At 45.7% G+C, this 21,734-nt stretch overlaps 1 protein-coding gene across 1 annotated transcript in view; it reads right to left on the bottom strand.

Moving 5' to 3' along the window:
- Nucleotides 1–21,734, bottom strand: part of stpg2 (sperm-tail PG-rich repeat containing 2) — a 295,396-nt gene that overhangs the window by 102,395 nt on the left and 171,267 nt on the right. The window contains exon 13 of the mRNA XM_067994494.1: nucleotides 4,382–4,497. Within this exon, the coding sequence (XP_067850595.1) occupies nucleotides 4,382–4,497 (116 nt within the window). The remainder of the gene's footprint in view (nucleotides 1–4,381; nucleotides 4,498–21,734) is intronic.

Consider the following 21,734-nt stretch of genomic DNA (forward strand, 5'->3'; position numbering starts at 1 on the left):
GAATATTTAACAATATGTTGAGGGAATAAAGACATTGTGTAACGTCAAAAGCAGCAGGATTAAGAGGTGTTGAAGCCTATTAGATATTGCCAGATACTGCTGAAATTAGCTACGGTTTTGCTTGGTGAATAGTAAGCAAAACCATTTGCCGACAGGACCACGGCTGGCATTAATGGCTTCTGGTCACCAGTATTGATCAGTGGTAATAAATGAAATAAAAGAGATATGGGAGATGATGTCAACAGGAGTAACATAAAGGGGTAGAAATTCTTCTGTACTATTTTAACCAGCTAGTTAATGCTTTCGGATGAAATTCCACGTTCTCCATTTTTAACATCATCATTAACCCATTTAAAATAAACAAGTTGACTGATTTGTCACTCGGGAACAACAGGACTTTCATCCCAAATGTGTTAACCAATTCAGTATAAACAGCCCGCAAAGTAATTAACTAATTCGTTAAGAATCGCATACAGATTAATTAACCAATTTACTATAAATAACACAGAGCAATTAACCAATTCATTACAAATAGCTCATAGAAACCAATTGTTTACAATAGCACACGCAGTAGTTATCTTATTCATTTAAACAGCAGAGTAATTAACCCATTCTTTATGAATTGCATACAGTTATTCACCAATCTACTGAAAATAGCAGAGTAATATCCAATCCATTAACAATAGTGCAGAGTAATTAACCATTTCATCAAAAATAACATAATTAACCAATTCATTAATAGCACACGGAGCAATTAGTTAATTAATTATAAATAGCGCAGTGTAATTAATCAATCCATCATAAATAGAGCACAGAGAAATTCAGCAATTGATTAAAAATAGCGGTCAAATTTCTACCCCTACACATTGCATTTGATTCCATACAGACCGATCAATGCAAGCCCATGAAAACTCAGGGCCAAATCATAACTATTAAGATTCCCCTCAGAATAAACAGTCCAAATGAAAACTTGGCTCAGCTCCAGGTATAAGTCTTGTTTCATTTGTTTTGTGTATGGATTTCTTGCAAATGAAATGAGTTCCTCCATTTTGCAAGAAATCCGTTCTGAAAGCAAATGGTGCCCAATCAGGAGTGAGATTAATTTATACTCTTGACCCAGATTCCTGGTCCTCTCTAATGCTTGTGGTTGTATACAGTACTGACGATGATAATAATTCTGGTCTTTATCCTGCTGTCCTTCTTATTATAGTAACTACATACACACACTAAATATGAACGTGAATCAGCTTAAAGAATGTTTTCTTATGATAGGTTTAAAAAAACTAACTGAAAACCGGTGGCAACCTATTTAAATGAAGCCTAAAAAAGGATAGCATTTATCATGTATGGCAGGTTAACATTTATATTAAGTGGAAAAAAGGCACTGTTAATGCACTGTATGGTGATTTTCTACAGCCTCTATGGTTTAGGATCTGTGGAATGATGGCACCCCTGCTCCCCTAGCCAGTAGGCATTGCGTTGTACAGTCCCTGATAATCCCCCCATGGCTCCACTGGTAAGTACACTTGCTAGCGTGGAACTCAGCCACACTGACTGGACAAGCCCCAGACTTAATTCCCGGACTGGACTGAGTTAGCTGAGTTGGTAAAAAGAAAGAATTTGCATTTATACAGCGCCTTTCATGACCTCAGGACGTCCCAAAGCTCTTCACAGTGACTACACTTCAAAAGTACATTGTTGGCTGCGAAGCTCTTTGGGACGTCCTGAGGCTGTGAAAGGCGCTATACAAATGCAAGTCTGCCTTTCTATTTTGACCACCAGTGTGTATTAAGAAAAAGCTAAGAGTAAAATATAGGACAGTTGAAAGGAAGAGGAGTGGGACAAACCTAGTAAATATACCTGTTAATTACAACTGTCCCCTTTCCCAGTGCAACACTGAAAATGCTAACATCAGTACTACGGTGTAAATTTACAAACTTTGGGTGCAGTGTGGCTCTTTGTCCAAGCACAAACGGCACTAAAATACCAACTTCTTCTTTGAACCGCGGTTATGGCAAAAAAGCACAAAGCAAGACATAAAATTACACTGCACGTTGTGAAATGATTTGCGATGAATCAGTGCATTATACATATCACTTATTAGATTACTACTCCAGCGCTAATTACTAAAAATGTGAACCAGTGCCACTGTAATTAATCAAAGTGTCACTGTATCCCCCCTTTCACTTCGAAGCCACCCTCTTCCCATGCCACTTCTAATTCTCTCTATGTTGCTGGATTTAACCATCATATAGGGAGCTGATCATGCAGCTTCTGTGAAAAGTTCATTTGTGTGTGCGTGTCTATATAGATAAGATACAAGACCCTGACACAGAAACACGGATGGTTACTTGAGTTCTCCCCCCACCCCCCACCCCCCCACAATTAATTGAGCATAAAATTGTTGTCAGCTAATGTTGCTCCCGATTGCTGCTTGATTAACTGGCTAATGGCCGCGTACTCAGTACATAACAAATCTCAGATGGACAGCTTCCTTTGTGAATCGGTGCCTTATCATATAGGATCGTAGGATCTTATAGGAACATAGGAACAGGAGTAGGCCATTCAGCCCCTCGTGCCTGCTCCGCCATTCGATAAGATCATGGCTGATCTGTGATCTAACTCCATATACCTGCCTTTGGCCCATATCCCTAAATACCTTTGGTTGCCATAAAGCTATCTATCTCAGATTTAAATTTAGCAATTGAGCTAGTATCAATTGCCGTTTGCGGAAGAGAGTTCCAAACTTCTACCACCCTTTGTATGTAGAAATGTTTTCTAATCTCGCTCCTGAAAGGTCTGGCTCTAATTTTTAGACTGTGCCCCCTACTCCTGGAATCCCCAACCAGTGGAAATAGTTTCTCTCTATCCACCCTATCTGTTCCCCTTAATATCTTATAAACTTCGATCAGATCACCCCTTGACCTTCGAAACTCCAGAGAATACAACCCCAATTTGTGTAATCTTACGACGCAAGAGGAGGCCATTCGGCCCATCGTGCCTGTGCCTGTGCCGGCTCTTTGAAAGAGCGATCCAACTAGTCCCACTCCCCTACTCTTTCCCTGTAGCCCTGCAATATCCTATTCCTTTTTGAAAGTTACTGTTGAACGTGCCTCCACCAGGCAGTAACACTGTTGTCTTAACACACAGTAGGGTAGGTTTTAACCATCGGGCGGCCGACATTTTGAGGGCCTAGGCCTCGTTAACATGCCGCCAACCAGTTGCAGCAGGGCCCCCGCTTGGGGCAATATCGGAGGACCCAGAGGCCGACCTGGGTTTCAGGGGGTATGGGTGCGATCGCAGTGGGGGGGGGGGTGGAGGGGTTTTGGAGGGGGGAACCCAGGGCGTTATTCCTGTGGAGCCCGCAAGAGCTTTCCTGCTCCACTTGGCCCCGCACGAATAATTTTAACACTTATCAGTTGGGGCCTCATTTGCCGCACCGCCAGGTTTTACTGGGCGGCCTGTCCACAGCCCAGTAGGGTATTAAAATTTCATCTGAGTCCAATCTACGTCATAAGACCTCGATTCGCATTGAGCAACGAGGTTCCCACCTGGGGTTGCCAACTCTGGTTGGATGTATTACGGGAGATTTCATCACATGATCTCCAACCGCCCCGCCCCCACAGTCCCGCCATTGGTTGCCCCAATATGTCCATCCTCGGACTGCCCTGCCCCCGCATTCCCACGGCCAATTGGAAACCAAACAGACTCTTCGTTACCCGATTGGGTGATTCTTAACTATCAATCAAGCAGCCTTTCCTCCCCTCCCCCCATCTGCGATCTTTTAATAACTAACGTATGAAAGTGTTCAAAGAAAATGAAAAACGAAACCTCACAATTGATTTAATGCCCCCATGATTTTTCTCCTGGGTTTTTCTCGCAGGAGCGTCCTGGAGATTAATCTTCAATTCTCAGAGACTCCCGGTCAATCCTGGAGGGTTGGCAGCCCTACTCCCATCTGAATCAGGCAGACACCTCAGCCACCCAGTCAAAGGCCCCCAGCCAGAGTGGGAACGAGGAGATAAGTTCACCTCCTCCATTTTAACTCCACTCCCACCCGGTTCCCTCCAGAACAAAGGGGTTTCAATCTTCAATTGGAAATTTCGTAACGGAGATGGATAGATTTTTGTTAGGTAAGGGTATTAAGGGTTACGGAACAAAGGCGGGTCGATGGGGGTTAAGATACAGATCAGCCACGGTCTAATTGAATGGCGGAACAGGCTTGAGGGGCTGAATGGCCGACTCCTGTTCCGATGTTCCCCTGGTATCTTGGCAAACCTTTACTTTTGGTGATCAAAGGTGTTCTAAGAATCTACCCACGTAAGAGAGTTAACATGCTTTTGTTAAATGTAGTGCATGGAATCAGCAACGGGTCACCCACCTCATAGGTTCCAGGACCAGGGGTGCAATCGACAGTCTCTTTAAAGCGTGGTTGTCTGGACACTATTAAAGCCATCTTGGGCGTGGACTTGATAACGGGCTTGTACACGGCAGGACCTGAGAAGCAATATTAAAAAGGGTTTAACGAAAAAGAAATGGACCGGAAATGGGCTTTTCCCTTTGAGACCGTCATATATCTGAGGCATGCAGCAACCGAGGCCAAGAACTAAAATTGTACCAATTTATTTAGTTTATTCGCGGCATTGTTATTTGGCTGAGAAGCACTTTTTTCTTGTAAAGCGATGTTAGCAGAGGCAGGGTCCCGGATTTCTTAAAATAAATTCTAAATTTACTTTGCATTTATTTTTAGCAATGTGACAGCCTCATACGATCAAGGTTTCAGTTAAATTCCATAATATCCATACATGTAAAATAAGATACAGTCAATCAAGTGGAAAAAATATGATTATTTGATTTTTACTATCAGCATGTTTTTGCAGTAAATGTTTCCTGTTAAAAATGTTAAATCTCACTGGAAACAATGGATTTCATAGAATCATTGAATCGTACAGCACAGGAGGAGGCCATTCAGCCCATCGTGCCTGTGCCGGCTCTCTGAAAGAGCTATCCAATTATTCCCACTCCCCTGCTCTTTCCCCATAGCCCTGCAAATTTCTCTTTTCCAAGTACATATCCAATTCCCTTCTAAAGTTATTATTGAAACTGCTTCCACCGCCCTTTCAGGCAGTGCATTCCAGATCATAACAACTCACTGAGTAAAAAAATTTCTCCTCATATTTCCCTTGACTTTTTTTGCCAATTATCTTAAACCTGTGTCCTCTGGTTACCAACTCTCCTGCCAGTGGAAACAGTTTCTCCTTATTTACTCTATCAAAACCCCTCTGTTACATCTCCCCTTAATCTTCTCTGCTCTAAGGAGTTACACAGAATGTCTCCGGGTTGTGATGAAAGGTCATCGACCTGAAACATTAACTCTGTTTCTCGCTCCACAGATGCGGCCTAACCCGCTTGGTGTTTCCAGCATTTTCTGTTTTTATTTCAGGATTTCCAGCCCCCAGCAGTATTTTGCTTTTGAGTTACACTCGATGTTTAACTGGGAAATAGGCAAGCCTCTGCTCTTAAGCAACTAGCAATAATTTGCGGGCTGAATGCAGAAGATTGGTCTCGAGTGTACCGCCCTTCTTGGTTATTCCATTCCCCCCCCTCTCATGAGGGAGGGTTTGCCCCTCTTTGCTTCCTCCCTCGCCACTGGTGTTAGAAACTCCTTATGGCGATGTCACGTGGCAGAAGGACATATCCAACTGCTCCATGGCACGGCAGGCTGGTGCTGCAGGGCTCTGTGCTATTGGACCAGAAAGAATTATGCATTGATAAAGGCCATTGTACATCACAGAGCGTAACAGTGAACAGGCAGAGGGGATTGCATAGAATTTACAGCACAGAAACAGGCCATTCAGCCCAACAGGTCCATGCTGGTGTTGATGCTGCACATGAGCCTCTTCCCCGCCCTTTTCATCTCACCCGATCAGCATATCCTTCTATTCCTTTCTCCCTCGTGTGCTGATCCAGCTTCCCCTTAAATGCATTATGCTATTCGCCTCAACTACTCCACATTCTCACCACTCTCTGGGTAAAGAAGTTTCTCCTGAATTCCCTATCGGATTTCTTAGTGACTATCTTATATTTATGGCCCCTGGGTTTGGACTCACCCCACGAGTGGAAACATCTTCTTCTACGTCTACCCAATCAAACCCTTTCATAATTTTAAAGGCCTCTATCAGGTCACCCCCTCAGCCTTCTCTTTTCTATAGAGAAGAGCCCCAGCCTGTTCAGTCTTTCCTGACAGGTATAACCTATTGCTGCATTCAGAGAAAAAAAACAGAGTTACACCCAGATCAAGCGGTGTGTAGAGATTTGTTGCAGGTGTTTCACCCACCTCCAGGGACTTGCTCCCACTCAGCAGTCTGCGTTCGGATGATTTTCAAATACATTATTATGGGGCCTCAGCCTTTCTTTTCTCAAGGCAAATTTATCTTATTGTAGGAAATCACTCGCAAAGGATTGTGTTTCCCATTTCTACAGGGAGCTCCCTCCATCTCAAAAGATCTCTAGGTCAAAAAAACAGACATGGGAAAAGAGATGGCTGTTCTATGGGCTTTTAGATTACCCTGGGAACTCTGCAAATAGCTGCAGATTCTCAAAAAAAAAAGTTCTTAGCAGCAGTTCTGTGGCAGCGTGCATATGCGCCGTACTGAGGGAGGAGAGAAGGAAAAGGTGAGAGAATTAGGAGAGAGAGTGAAGAAAAGGAGAGAAACAGCTGCTTAAAAGAAAATTATCAATTGAAAAAAAAGTACAACGAAAAGGGTCGTCTGAACCTCAAGAAGAGACTCTGAGTCAATAGCAGAAATGATTTTAAAACTTCCAATTAGTGTCAGGCAAAAGGCAAGCTCATGGACAACAGCTCACATTTATACAGCGCCTTTAACATGTTAAAACGTCCCAAGGCGCTTCACCGGAGTGATTATCAAACAAAAATTTGACACCGAGCCACATAAGGAGACATTCGGACAGGTGACTTGGTCACAGAGGTAGGTTTGAAGAAGTGTCTGAAAGGTGGAGAGAGAGGTGAGAGAGGCGGAGAGTTGTCGGGAGGGAATTCCAGAGCTTAGGGCCGAGGCAGCTGAAGGCACGGCCGCCAATGGTGGGGCGATGGGAATCGGGGATGCGCAAGAGGCCGAAACTGGAGGAAGGCGGAGGTTATGGAATTTGAGAGATTTGCACCGACTCAGAATCAAAGGTTCATGAGCACAACAGCTCACTTCTGGCAAAGGTAAAATAGATACCACGCTTTTTAGAAAATAGACTCATAAAGATAAAAATGGCAGATGTCTCCCATCCCATTTATCTTTCTTCACTTTGATCCTCTTTTAATTAGAACAATTTGGAATGAATTGCACAGGGACCTGAGCTACGCTCAATAAAACAATGCTTTTCGATTTCGATCACGAATTAGTTTTGAAATCCATCCCCGTGTGGGCCTCGAGAAACTGATGTTACGCTTGTAGCTTTCGTGCCTTCTTTAGTGTCCTGTCTGCCTTATCAAAGTCTGCAAACTCGGAGCACTGAAGTGCAGCAGCTTCACACGATGCTGCATTGTGTGAATGAAGCACTTCCCCGCAGAAGGGGAATTAAGTCTCCTGGCAGATGCAGGAAGCCTGGCGGACCCTCCGGTGTTTCAACTGGAGGGGTTTTAAAACGCAGGTTACATTCTGCTGGCAAGTGATCCTCTTTTTCACTTCCCTCCTCCAGCCCCTTACAAACTCCTTTGAGGCTACCGTCCGTCCCCATTCGACTGGTCGACAGTAAGGAAATTAAGCGGAGGGGGGGAGGTGTTACCCCGTAATGACACATTTCTTGGCGGTGCGGTGTCTCGCTGCTCTGTGAGATGTCAAATAATGCTACGTTGGCAGTGGGAGGTAGTAGGCTACGGGCAATTTAGAAACCGAAGTCCACAGATGTCGGGCGCTTCCAGTGCAAAAGGTAAGCCCCTGGCAGGGATTCTCGTTTTTTTTTTTTACGATGGTAACCCAGCTGAAGAGAAGCTGGGCTGCTACGGGAGGGGGGGACCGGGGTTTTGGGGGGGGCGCTGCGCGATGAGGAATAATTACAGCCCAGGGAGAGGTGCGCTTGAAATATGAGGAGGGCAGTCGACGCTCGTTCTCCCTCTGAAATATCACCTGCCTGCGCCAAAGTCTGTTTTAAGCTTCAATGAGGAGAGAGAAACTGACACACCATTTATTTTACTCTGAGTGACCTCTGCTGGTAAAAATAAGTCACTGGACCAAAACTGCATTTGCTGCGAAAAAAAAAACAGGACCCAGCACCATCGTTTGGCACGACACGGGGGGGAAAAAAATGTAATGTCTCCACGCAGACCCTAACATCTTCTTTATTAATGGTTATGACAATAGCAGAACTTGCTCTGTTCTCAGACTTAACCTTGGAATCACATTCCAGCCCACCGCCCCCCCATCCCGAGCTTGTTTTTTCTTTGTAACATATTGATTCCAGCGCGGCTAACTTCCGCTACCACGGAAGAGCCACGTTATTAAACGAATGCCAACTGAAGCAAGGTGGTTCTCGGAGAGGGGGGGCCCAAAACCATCACTGCTGCCAAGTGGGTTTTTGGCTGCGCGCTGGCACTGCAGTATCACAGATTCACAGGGCACGGAAAATAAAACGACTGGCAGTTAAAATCCAACATTCCTGCCTTGGAAACAGAAAGACCGAGAATCAAAGAATCATAGAGCACAGGAAGCCATTCGGCCCATCGTACATTTGCTGGCTCTTTGAAAGAGCTATCCAATTAGACCCACTCCCCACAGTGCTCGTTCCCCGTAGCCCTGTGAAATTTTCCTTTGGTGTGACGTTAATGGGGAGGGGTGGTTAAGGTCTGAACTGACTCTGAAGTGAGTCCGGGGAGTCTCACTGTACTTCACCTGGTGTCAGGTCAGCACAGGACTCTGGGTTCGGGCTGCGTTTACACTATTACGGCAGGGTCAGTGCAAAACAAAACTGTTTCTCACCGATGCCTCAGTTAAACTCAGCCTGAAACTGATAATGGGAGGTTGGTTGGAATATAATTTCTCTCTCCGTGAGCAGTTACTCCTCAATTATTCTGTTCGGCCCTTGTGTAACTCCTCCTTCCCCTCTGGTTCCTTTCTCCCTCGCACTAGATCAAATTGCATTTTACCAGCTCTGTTCTTTTTTTTTTCTTTGCGCGTAGCCCGTCTCCCTTTCTCTCCCGACTCGGAAATTTTCTCGGAGCTGCTCCCGCTCGGCTGCTGGAGCGTTGCCGGAAAGTGTGGCGGGAACCCTGCCTGCCCAAGTGATCGAGGGTCCTGCCGCATTTCCGGCCACCTTACAGCAAGGGGAGCGGGAGCAACGATGAGGGAATTCCTGGACTCGCTTCGTCTCCACGTCGCTCACTCGCCATTCCTCCTTGGGTCCATCACCTTGGCTTTACCGGGAAGGCGTGGCTGGTCAGGCACGTCCCCCACAATCGGAGAGGCTGCTCACACACACACGGTCAAGGGTGACGCTTGACTTTGGTTGGGCGACAGGCAGCACACACTGGTGAGAGAATCATTGCTTTCAGGAGGGGAAGGGAGAGAAGCAAATCACAGGGGGATAAAAAAAAATAATCAATGGCATTTAGATATCAGTTACAGAGCAACGGGTGAGTGTTCTGGTTTTCACTGATTTGAGAACAATTCAGAGTTTTATCTGCTGGCGCGTACCGTGACTGGCACCCAACCAGTTCTCCGAGTACAATGGTAGCAAGAAAAGGTTATCGCCCTGCGTCTAATCTTTGGCACCAGAACATTGCGCAAAACAAAATCAAAAGAATTCACTGATCATCCGTTCTAGTGATTATTATGCTACACACACTGACAATCATTAGAAATGCACAGTCCCACTAGTTTCATACTTTACCTTGGGAGTACTCATTTTCTTTTGAAAATATAACTTCATTTGTGTCAATTTGATGTCAGTGTTGGAGAATGGACGTGTTCGCTGCTATGGGCACCCAGTATCAGCATTATGCGCTTCCAGGGATGGTGCTGCCTGGTTAGATGAATTGTATCCCCTTCCCTGGCCACTGTCTCAGACTGAACCAGACTTGGCGTCCTACATGACACTGGGCTGAGTTTCCAACCCCATATCCTCTCCGTCAACAAGACCGCCCACTTCCGCCTCCGTAATATCGCCCATCTCTGCCCCATGCCTCAGCCCATCGGCTGCTGAAACCCTCATCCATGCTTTTGTTACCTCCAGACTCCACCATACCAATGCATCCCTGGCCGGCCTCCCATCTTCCACCCTCCATAAGCTTGAGCTCATCCACAGCTCTGCTGCCCGAATCGTAACTCATACCAAGTCCCGTTCACCCCTGCGTTCGCTGACCTATATTGGTTCCCGGTCCGCAAACGCCAGCATTTTAAAATTCTCACCCTGATGTTCAAATCCCTCCATGGCCTCACCACTCCCCGATCTCGGTAACCTCCTTCGGCTCCCTCCGAGAACTCTGCGTTCCTTCAACTCTGGCCTCGTCCATCCCCCACTTCCTTCACCCCTTCATCCCATCCTAAGCTCTGGAAATCCCTCCCGAAACCTCTCCACCTCTCTCTCCTCCTTTAAGACGCTCCTTAAAACCTGCCTTTTTGACCAAGCTTTTGGTCATCTGTCTTAACGTCTCCTTCTTTGGCTTGGTGTCAGTTTTTTTATCTGATTACACTCCTGTGAAGCGCCCTTGGACATTTTACTACATTAAGGATGCTATATAAATGCAAGTTATTGTTGTGTAAAAGTCCCCCTGATCTTCCCTGGGAGTGGGGTCTGGGCAGGAGTCTTCAGTGGTTTTATTTTTTAGTTAAGAAAATCTCCATCTTGACTAAGTTTCATTTGCGCAAACAATTTGCATCTCGCCTAAAGCATGAAGAATGTAGGCAAGCACTGGTAAATAAATACTTGGATTTTAAATTGACTATCCTGTGTACAACACCGATATTTATGAAAAAAAAGGGAAGAAAAATCAGATTCAGTGCCTAAACGGAGGTTTTTACAGGTATTAGCAATGCAAAACTGGCAACAATGGCATTGTGCTTAAGCAAACTGTGAATATGACATGATTAATGATGCAGTTTCAATTAAAAATCTGGACATCTGAATTTGTAACGGAAAAGTTGACAGGAAATGCACACAAACATAATGGCCCTGAAACTCCTCCGGGGGTTTCAATGGTCTCCCTCGATCCTCCATGGAAACGGCAGTGACCCGATTAAGTTGGGTCTCTGCCATTTCTGGGGAGTTTTCTGGCTGCCTTGCAGGGGGCAGAAATTTGGCCTGCACCTGACAGGGCAAATGAAGGGCCAAGGGAAGAGACTGTAGAGACAGAGGCTGTAGTGCTGAAGACTTGTGCTCCAGAACTAGCTGCGCCTCTAGCCAAGCTGTTCCAGTACAGCTACAACACTGGCATCTTCCCGACAATGTGGAAAATTGCCCAGATGTGTCCTGTTCACAAAAAGCAGGACAAATCCAATCCAGCCAATTATCGCCCCATCAGTCTACTCTCATTCATCAGCAAAGTGATGGAAGGTGTCGTCGACAGTGCTATCCAGCGGCACTTACTCACCAATAACCTGCTCACCGATGCTCAGTTTGGGTTCCGCCAGGACCACTTGGCTCCAGACCTCATTACAGCCTTGGTCCAAACATGGACAAAAGAGCTCAATTCCAGAGGTGAGGTGAGAGTGACTGCCCTTGACATCAAGGCAGCATTTGACTGAGTATGGCACCAAGGAGCCCTAGTAAAATTGAAGTCTATGGGAATCAGGGGGCCTAGGTCTCCAATAGCTGGAGTCATACCTAGTATAAAGGAAGATAGTAGTGGTTGTTGGAGGCCAATCATCTCAGCTCCAGGACACATCACTGCAGGAGTTCCTCAGGGCAGTGTCCTAAGCCCAACCATCTTCAGCTGCTTCATCAATATCCTTCCCTCCATCATAAGGTCGGAAGTGGGAATGTTCGCTGATGATTGCACAATGAAACAGTCTGTGCCCGCATGCAGCAAGACCTGAACAACATCCATGCTTGGGCTGATAAGTGGCAAGTAACATTCGCGCCAGACAAGTGCCAGGCAATGACCATCTCCAACAAGAGAGAATCTAACCACCTCCTCTTGACATTCAACGGCATTACCATCGCCGAATCCCCCACCATCAACATCCTGGGAGTCACCATTGACCACATACTTAACTGGACCAGCCACATAAATACTGTGGCTAAAAGGGCAGGTCAGAGGCTGGGTCTCCTGCGGCGAGTGACTCACCTCCTGACTCCCCAAAGCATTTCCACCATCTACAAGGCACAAGTCAGGAGTGTGATGGAATACTCTCCACTTGCCTGGATGAGTGCAGCTCCAACAATGCTCAAGAAACTTGACACCATCCAGGACAAAGCAGCCCGCTTGATTGGCACCTCTTCCACCACCCTAAACATTCACTCCCTCCACCACCGGCGCACCATGGCTGCAGTGTGTACCATCCACAGGATGCACTGCAGCAACCCACCAAGGCGTCTTCAACAGCACCTCCCAAATCCATGACCTCTACCACCTAGAAGGACAAGGGCAGCAGGCACAAGGGAACAACACCATTGGCACGTTTCCCTCCAAGTCACACACCATCCCGACTTGGAAATATATCGCCGTTCCTTCATCGTCGCTGGGTCAAAATCCTGGAACTCCCCACCTAACAGCACTGTGGGAGAACCGTCACCACACGGACTGCAGCGGTTCAAGAAGGCGGCTCACCACCACCTTCTCAAGAGCAATTAGGGATGGGCAATAAATGCCGACCTCGCCAGTGACGCCCACATCCCATGGATGCATTAAAAAAAACACAGAGCCAAGGCGGGTGGAAGGAGTTAGGATGCAGATCAGCCATGATCTCATTGAATAGCGGAACAGGCTGGAGGGGCTGTATGGTCTACTCCTGTTCCTATGTTCCGATTAACGCAGCCTTAAGAAGAATGGGGAGAAATGTCACTAATTAAATATTTTTTTAAAAGTTGGCAAAATGTGGGGATAAATAAATTGGGGGAAAGTTGACAAAATAAACTGAATAAAAATGTGAAATTATTGAACTGAAAGGGCATTACACACTAGAAACATTCATTAAATAAAGGCCCAGGCTACAGTCAACAAAGTTAATTAAAGATTGGAGCTTCTCTGGGGAAAATTAATGAAATGCGAGCGTTTCAAGAGGCCGATCAGCAGGAATGAGGAGAATCAGCACCAACAACCAGCTTTCCCTCCAGTTACCGCGGGACCATCGGGGATGTTGGCACCGAGCTTCAGGTCCGCTGAACGATAAAAGCAGCCAGGTGGGCAACAACAACAAAAACTTGCATTTATACAGCGCCTTTAACGTAGTAAAACGTCCCCAAAGCGCTTCGCAGCAGCGGTTATCAACGAAACTTGACACCGAGCCACATAAGACGATGCTGGGACAGGTGACCGAGAGCTTGGTCAAAGGGGTAGGTTTTAAGGAGCGTCTTACAGGAGAAGGTTTCTGTGGGCCCCGAGGTGAGGACAATGGAGTTACCCTCACTCGCCTTTCTCAAAATGCCCGCCGTTCTCGAAGCAATGCACTGCTACGGGGCCATCCAGTGGTGAATGCTAAGTACTGTGGTTTGGATTGACAGAAAGGACTTAAGATCAATTAACTGACGTTAGATTACATAGCATTACATAGAATTTATAGCGTAGAAACAAGCCATTTGACACAGCTGGTCTATGCCGGTGTTTATGTGCCACACAAACTCATCCCACCCTACTTCACCTACCCTTATCAGCATATCCTTCTATTCCTTTCTCCCTCATGTGTTTATCCAGCTTCCCCTTAAATGCATCCACGCTAATCGCCTCAACTACTCCATGTGGGAGCGAGTTCCATATTCTCACCACTCACCGGGTAAAGAAGTTTCTCCTGAATTCCCTATTGGATTTATTAGTGACTATCTTATATTTATGGCCCCTAGTTCTGGACTGCCCCACAAGTGGAGACATCTTCTCTACGTCCACCCTATCAAAACCTTTCATAATCTTAAAGACCCCTATCGGGTCACCCCCTCAGCCTTCTCTTTTCTCAAGAAAATAGCCCCAACCTGTCCAGTCTTTCCTGATCATTATAACCTCTCGGTTCTGACATCATCTTTGTAAATCATTTTCTCCACCTTCCCCAGTGCCTCAATATCGTTTTCATAATATGGAGACCGGAACTGTACCCAGTCCTTGTCTAATATCCAGCACCAATTCACTTTGCTAATTTTGTTAACACAATCAAAACAAAGTGAATGTTTCTTCCAGTTATTAATTAGCAGCAGTCACTGCCTGCTCCAGGGAGACCATTGGTGCACTCTGTCACCATGATGATGACGTCCTATGGCTGGTGACTCAAACATACAATGAAAGCTAAAAAGGCTGACTTGAACTAGGGCATTTTTAAACCGGAAAATTGAATTAAATTATTTCCCCACTCAATAAACTGCAGGTAATTTTTCTCTGTGTTGTCATCCAATGCTGCCTCAAAAGAAATGTTGAGTGGGGAATCACCATGATCGACTGACAGAAGGAACTGTCAATGATTACAGATAATGACACCTACCAGGTAAGTGAAATGCATCCTTTATGAAACATTGATGAAACAAATCTTATCTATGAAGAAATGGATAAAAAAATAAATTGCACGTTTAAAGATTTATTGAATTTACAGCGGTAACTTTGAGAAGTCGACGGGGGGGCAATAGAGAAAGTATAACATTCAACTAAAATTCTTTCGCGTGATCACTAAAGGCACAGAAATAAATAGGATTTTACAGCACAGAAACAGGCCATTCGGCCCAACTGGTCTATGCCAGTGTTTATGCTCCACATGAGCCTCCTCCCTCCCTACTCCATCTCACAACGACGTCCAGAGTCATTTGTTCCCCCAGTATGACTCGAGTGCAATGAGGGATGGGTAGCTTGCTGTAAATAACAGCATTATTCAGGACGGGAAGAGAACAGAGTTCGAATTCAGTGCTAAGATGGCGCATGAGCCAGTGGGGAACCACCAATGTGGTCGCTCCAGAACTCAACTACTGAAGCTCCGTTTGGACTTTACAAACAGTAAACTGTATTCTGTTTGAGTCACCGTGATCCAATCCAAAACTAAACACAGTCCCCAAGACACTGCATCGCAGAGAGGTGGGAGTCAGTTAATTAACTGTTACATTGAATTATATCTGCCCTGCGCATGCACCAAATTTTTAATTTCCACTTTAAATCCCGACGAGGTTCGTATCAACCAAGATTCGTACAAATCTCTTGCCTTGCGGCAGCAAACAAGACCGAGAGTGAAACCCAACTGAAGTGGAAAAACTCTCCGCCAATTTCGCTGCTTCGGTTGACAACAAATTCAAGTGGCCAACATAAATTGCAAAAGGCGATCTCAAAATATCCTGCAAAGTGTGTCAAAAGCACATTAGTGGGGTGGTGCAAGCACAGTTTTCATGAGAGAGGACACGCAAAAGGGAGCAGGAACCATGACAACATGAGACAAACAGGTTGAATGACGAAAATGAACCACTTCTGTATAGTTTTACTTTGGTGGTGGTTCCCTTAAATCAGTACACAAGGAGTTTTTAAAAAAATCAACCCCGCCCAGAAATCATGATCCCCAGCTTAAATCAATAAAAATGTTGCACTGACTGGTGTTCTCCGGAGAGTTGGCTCGAGGGAGGAGGCAAGCCGAGCAATTCAAACAGAGGCGGCGATTTTCAAGTGACCCCCCCCCCCCAATCCTCAGCCGGGCAGCGGGCCAGAGCGAGCCTCTGTCCGTCCGACGGAGCTCGCTTGGAGGCCTGAACCATTTTCGTGGTGTTGGGCCCCACTAGGATAAAATCGGCACAGTGCCAGCGCCAAATGAGCGCCGAGAGGCAGCTCACCATGTCAGGTGTGGGAGGGGGAACAGGAAATCCTTGGAGCCAAGCCAGCAAATGTAATTTCAAGGCTTGTATTCCCCCGAGTATAGAAGATTAAGGGGTGCTCTAATTGAGGCGTTTAAGATGATTAAAGGATTTGATCGAGTAGATAGAGAGAAACTATTTCCTCTGGTGGGGGGAGCCCAGAACAAGAGGACATAAACTTAAAATTAGAGCCAAGCCGTTCAGGGGTAATGTCAGGAAGCACTTCTTCACACAAAGGGGAGTGGAAATCTGGAACTCTCTCCCTCAAAAAGCTGTTGAGGCTGGGGGTCAATTGAAAATTTCAAAACTGAGATTGATAGATTTTTGTTAGGTAAGTGTATTAAGGGTTACGGAACCAAGGCGGGTAGATGGAGTTAAGATACAGGTCAGCCATGATCTAATTGAATGGCAGGACAGGCTCGAGGGGCTGAATGGCCCCCTCTTGCTCCTATGTTCCTAAAGAGCAGGTGCAGGCAATCGTGGAGCAGATGGCCATGGAACATCAAGCAGCGGGTGGGACGATTATTTTCGGAGGCGCTGGACGAGCATTCATGCTCTTCCTGGCCCCACAGAAATCTTTAAAACACTGACCGGCGCGGTTTTTTTGGAGCAGCGTCCAGCGGTCCCTTTAAGGACCGCAGGTTTGGCCGCTTCAGGAGCTGCTGAGTCGGCTGGGCTTGCACAGAGCAAGTGGCGCTCATTTTCATTCAAAAATCATGCACGTAATAGGATCTAAATAATGTGTAGTCTTTCATTGTGCAATCAAAGGTGGCATGTTATCCAAAACCCAAGGAAGGTGGCTGGCACCTGAGGTGTCCACTGACACCTCTGACCAGTGGGATACTGAAGGAGTTGGGTTGAGCACTGGCTTTACACCCCCTTGATTTCAACAGAGAGTAACATATTGCAAGTGTAAAATAGGGTGAGTGTAAAATAGGACCGGGCGTAAAATAGGACCGGGCGTAAAATAGGGCCGGGTGTAAAAATAGGGCCGGGTGTAAAATAGGACGGGCGTAAAATAGGGCCGGGTGTAAAATAGGGCCGGGTGTAAAATAGGGCCGGGTGTAAAAATAGGACGGGGTGTAAAATAGGTCGGGCGTAAAATAGGACGGGCGTAAAATAGGGCCGGGTGTAAAATAGGGCCGGGTGTAAAATAGGACGGGTGTAAAATAGGACGGGTGTAAAATAGGACGGGTGTAAAATCAGCTTTCAAACCAATCCTATTAGTTTCCCAACGGACGGGTTAGGTTAAAACTATCCCATTGGTCTTTTTGTATTCTGGCACTGTTGAAAGTTCAGGGTGGGAGAAGGGCTAATTATTTGTGCCAAATGCCTGTTGGATCTATGGCATTGCCATAAATGGCCATAATCTGGATGACACAAAAACAGAACAGAAAATAAAAATCAATTTTTCAAACAAGGTTTAGGATAATGCAACACTATCAGTCAGAGAATCTTCATTTAAAGTCAATCCCCAGTTTGGCAATGTTTATGTAAAGCTGCACTCCTGTCAGGTTAAAAATCATTTATATGCAAATAAGATATTCATCATCACTGTGCAAGACGCCATGGATGCAAATAAAGAAACTCTATGAGATTCTTTTTAAAAACACAACACTTTACAGGAGCCCTTACTCTTATAATGTCTGTTTAACCTGAAGTGGGATGAGGTGAGATTGGGGTGATTGTGCGATTCGGCCTGCCCATGATTTCTCAAGGTGCGCTCCTGGTGAGTGCCACTCTCTGCTCGAAATGCCAACTCACGGAATCACCGCTTACTTACCGGGTTATTTCCATTGGTGACTAATTTTGTGACTTCTGATATCGTGCCCGATTTTTGCAGTAACTCTGTCGGTGCATTCGGCAGTACCTGATAGACCTGTAACTTCAGAAATCTACAAACCAGCTTGGGAAGCCAATTAACACAAATGTGTCTCCCTTGTGATATTTTAATGGCCAATCTGAGTATTTTACTGAGTGAATAACCCCTGTTAGAAAATATTCTCTTTTAGGTTTGACTATTCTCCCACTGAAAGTTTTTACTCCCCTCCTTTCTTAAAGGCACAGACTTGTGCTAAGGAACTTTCTAAGTACAAAGACAGCAACTCTTACCAGACTATTCACCACGGGAGCTTCACAGCCAAGCCCCAAATTGTCGAATTTTTCACTTATTTGGCCCGGAAGGGATTTTGGTTTAACTTGTATTATGATAGTGCTATGAAGTTGAATATGGAAAATATAGAGTGCAAGAAAAAGATGGATTAGAATCCATACCTTTGTCACTCGTCCACTTGTCGACTAGTCCACTGCGCTCTTCATCAGCCTCCTGTCCTCCATCCTCTGTAAACTACGGCCCATTCAAATCCCTGCTGCCCCAATCCTATCCCACGCCAAGTCCCCCTTTGCCGATTTACATTGGCTCCCGGTCCCCCGATGCCTCACAAGTAAAGTTCTCAGCCTTGTGTGGGGGAGACCAAAACTGGGGGCCATAAATATAAGATGGTCATCAATAAATCCAATAGGGAATTCGGGAGAAACTTCTTTACCCAGAGAGTGGTGAGAATGTGGAACTCGCTACCACAGGGAGTGGTTGAGGCGAATAGCATAGATGAATTTGAGGGGAAGCTAGATAAACACATGAGGGAGAAAGGAATAGAAGGATATGCTGATAGGGTGAGATGAAGAGGGGTGGAAGGAGGCTCGGGAAGAGCATAAACGCTGGCATAGACCAGTTGGGCCGAATGGCCTGTTTCTGTGCTGTAAATTCTATGTAATATGTAAATTCGATTCACAAAGGGTTACCCTTGAGACACACAAGCTCTCTAAGAAGTTGTTTAGGTCGAATTAGTCAGAATATCAAATGAATCAGCCCTCTCAGAATTGTGCATTCTCCCATACCACATCAGTTTGAGACAACAGGGAGTCACCCAACATATCCCTACATCTGTCCGCACCTGTAATGTTAGTATGCTTTGCATTCAGCAGGGTGCCTAGCTAAACTTGTTTAATGCCTGCCCTCGGACAATTCATTTGAAAATCCTAAACTAAGCTCATTACATGCCTTACGGATTTGAATGCAGTCATATTAATCTGACACTTGCTTGAAGTAAAGACTCAACCACTTGGAACTGCTCCTTTTTCATTCTTCAACAAACAAAAAATCCCTAAGAGAACCCTCGAGTCACCAAGAAACCATGTTTTCTGTAATCCTATAACCTAGTGCTTAGAGTCATAGAGTAGAGTCATAGAGTTATACAGCATGGATAGAGGCCCTTCGGCCCATCGTGTCCGCGCCGGCCATCAAGCCCTGTCTAATCTAATCCCATATTCCAGCATTTGGTCCGTAGCCTTGTATGCTATGGCATTTCAAGTGCTCATCCAAATGCTTCTTGAATGTTGTGAGGGTTCCTGCATCCACAACCCTTTCAGGCAGTGAGTTCCAGACTCCAACCACCCTCTGGGTGAAAAAGTTCTTTCTCAAATCCCCTCTAAACCTCCCGCCTTTTACCTTGAATCTATGTCCCCTTGTTATAGAACCCTCAACGAAGGGAAAAAGCTCCTTAGTATCCATCCTATCTGTGCCCCTCATAATTTTGTACACCTCAATCATGTCCCCCCTCAGCCTCCTCTGCTCCAAGGAAAACAAACCCAATCTTCCCAGTCTCTCTTCATAGCTGAAGCGCTCCAGCCCTGGTAACATCCTGGTGAATCTCCTCTGCACCCTCTCCAAAGCGATCACATCCTTCCTGTAGTGTGGTGACCAGAACTGCACACAGTACTCCAGCTGTGGCCTAACCAGTGTTTTATACAGCTCCATCATAACCTCCTTGCTCTTATATTCTATGCCTCGGCTAATAAAGGCAAGTATCCCATATGCCTTCTTTACCACCTTATCTACCTGTTCCGCCGCCTTCAGGGATCTGTGAACTTGCACACCAAGATCCCTCTGACCCTCTGTCTTGCCTAGGGTCCTCCCATTCATTGTGTATTCCCTTGCCTTGTTAGTCCCTCCAAAGTGCATCACCTCGCACTTTTCCGGGTTAAATTCCATTTGCCACTGTTCCGCCCATCTGACCAACCCATCTATATCGTCCTGCAGACTGAGGCTATCCTCCTCGCTATTTACCACCCTACCAATTTTTGTATCATCAGCGAACTTACTGATCATACCTTTTACATTCATATCCAAGTCATTAATGTAGACCACAAACAGCAAGGGACCCAGCACCGATCCCTGTGGTACCCCACTGGCCACAGGCTTCCAGTCACAAAAACAACCTTCGACCATCACCCTCTGCCTTCTGCCACTAAGCCAGTTTTGTATCCAAAGTGCCAAGGCACCCTGGATTCCATGGGCTCGTACCTTCTTGACCAGTCTCCTGTGCGGGACTTTATCGAAGGCCTTACTGAAATCCATGTATACCACATCCACTGCGTTACCCTCATCCACACGCCTAGTCACCCCCTCAAAAAATTCAATCAAATTAGTCAGACATGATCTTCCCTTGACAAAGCCATGTTGACTATCCCTGATTAATCCTTGCTTCTCCAAGTGGAGACTAATTTTGTCCTTCAGAATTTTTTCCAATAATTTTCCTACCACTGATGTTAGGCTCACTGGCCTGTAGTTCCCCGGTTTTTCCCTACTCCCCTTCTTGAATAATGGTACTACATTAGCGGTTCTCCAGTCCTCTGGCACATCCCCTGTGGCCAGAGAGGTTCTGAATATATGTGTCAGAGCCCCCGCAATCTCCTCCTTTGCCTCACACAGTAGCCTGGGATACATTTCGTCCGGGCCTGGGGATTTATCCATTTTTAGGCCTGCTAAAACCGCCAATACCTCCTCCCGCTCGATGTTAATATGTTCGAGTATATCACAGTCCCCCTGCCGTATTTCTATGTCTACATCGTCCTTCTCCATAGTGCTTATGTAACCCTAGGTCAGGGATGTCCAAACTGATGTGCCTCCCTGTGCCTTGGTGATCTGGGTCAAGCTGGCAATCTCAGACAATTCAGACCTATTTGCACTTATAGAAAGAACTTGCATTTATATAGCGCCTTTCACAACCTCAGAACGTCCCAAAGCACTAATCAGCCAATGAAATACTTCTGAAGTGTAATCACTATTGCAACGTAGGAAACGCAGCAGCCAATTTGTGCACAGCAAGGTGATAATGACCAGATAATCTGTTTTAATGATGTTGGTTGAGGGATAAACATTAGTCAGGACACCGGGGTGAACACCCCTGATCTTCTTCGAATAGTGCCATGGGATCTTTCACATCCACCTGAGAGGACAGACAAGGCCTCGGTTTAACATCTCATCTGAAAGACGGCACCTCCGACAGTGCAGCACTCCCTCTGTACTGCACCGAAGTGCCAGCCTAGATTTTGTCCTCAAGACTCTGGAGTGGGACTTGAACCCACAATCTTCTGACTCAGAGGCGAGAGTGCAACCCACTATATATTTCCTAGTCACTATTTTGTGGGGCTGGAGCTTTGGACACGTTTTTTTTTAAAAACGCTGTTGGCTGATTGATGAACGAACACTTAGATCTATTAATATCACCAGCTTGAGATGTAAGCCAATTAATGAGAACATGTAGCAACACTTTGTTAATACACTTACTTCACTGCAATCGTGTTTCATTTGTTTATTTTAAGCTCCTCTGGTTTACCACCATTCATTTACTAGTCTTTCTTTTCCTATGGACAATTTCATTGCTCACTTGAACAAAACATAATTTTTATCGATATATATG

This window comes from Heptranchias perlo, chromosome 1, assembly GCF_035084215.1.
Source record: "Heptranchias perlo isolate sHepPer1 chromosome 1, sHepPer1.hap1, whole genome shotgun sequence".
NCBI lineage: Eukaryota > Metazoa > Chordata > Chondrichthyes > Hexanchiformes > Hexanchidae > Heptranchias > Heptranchias perlo.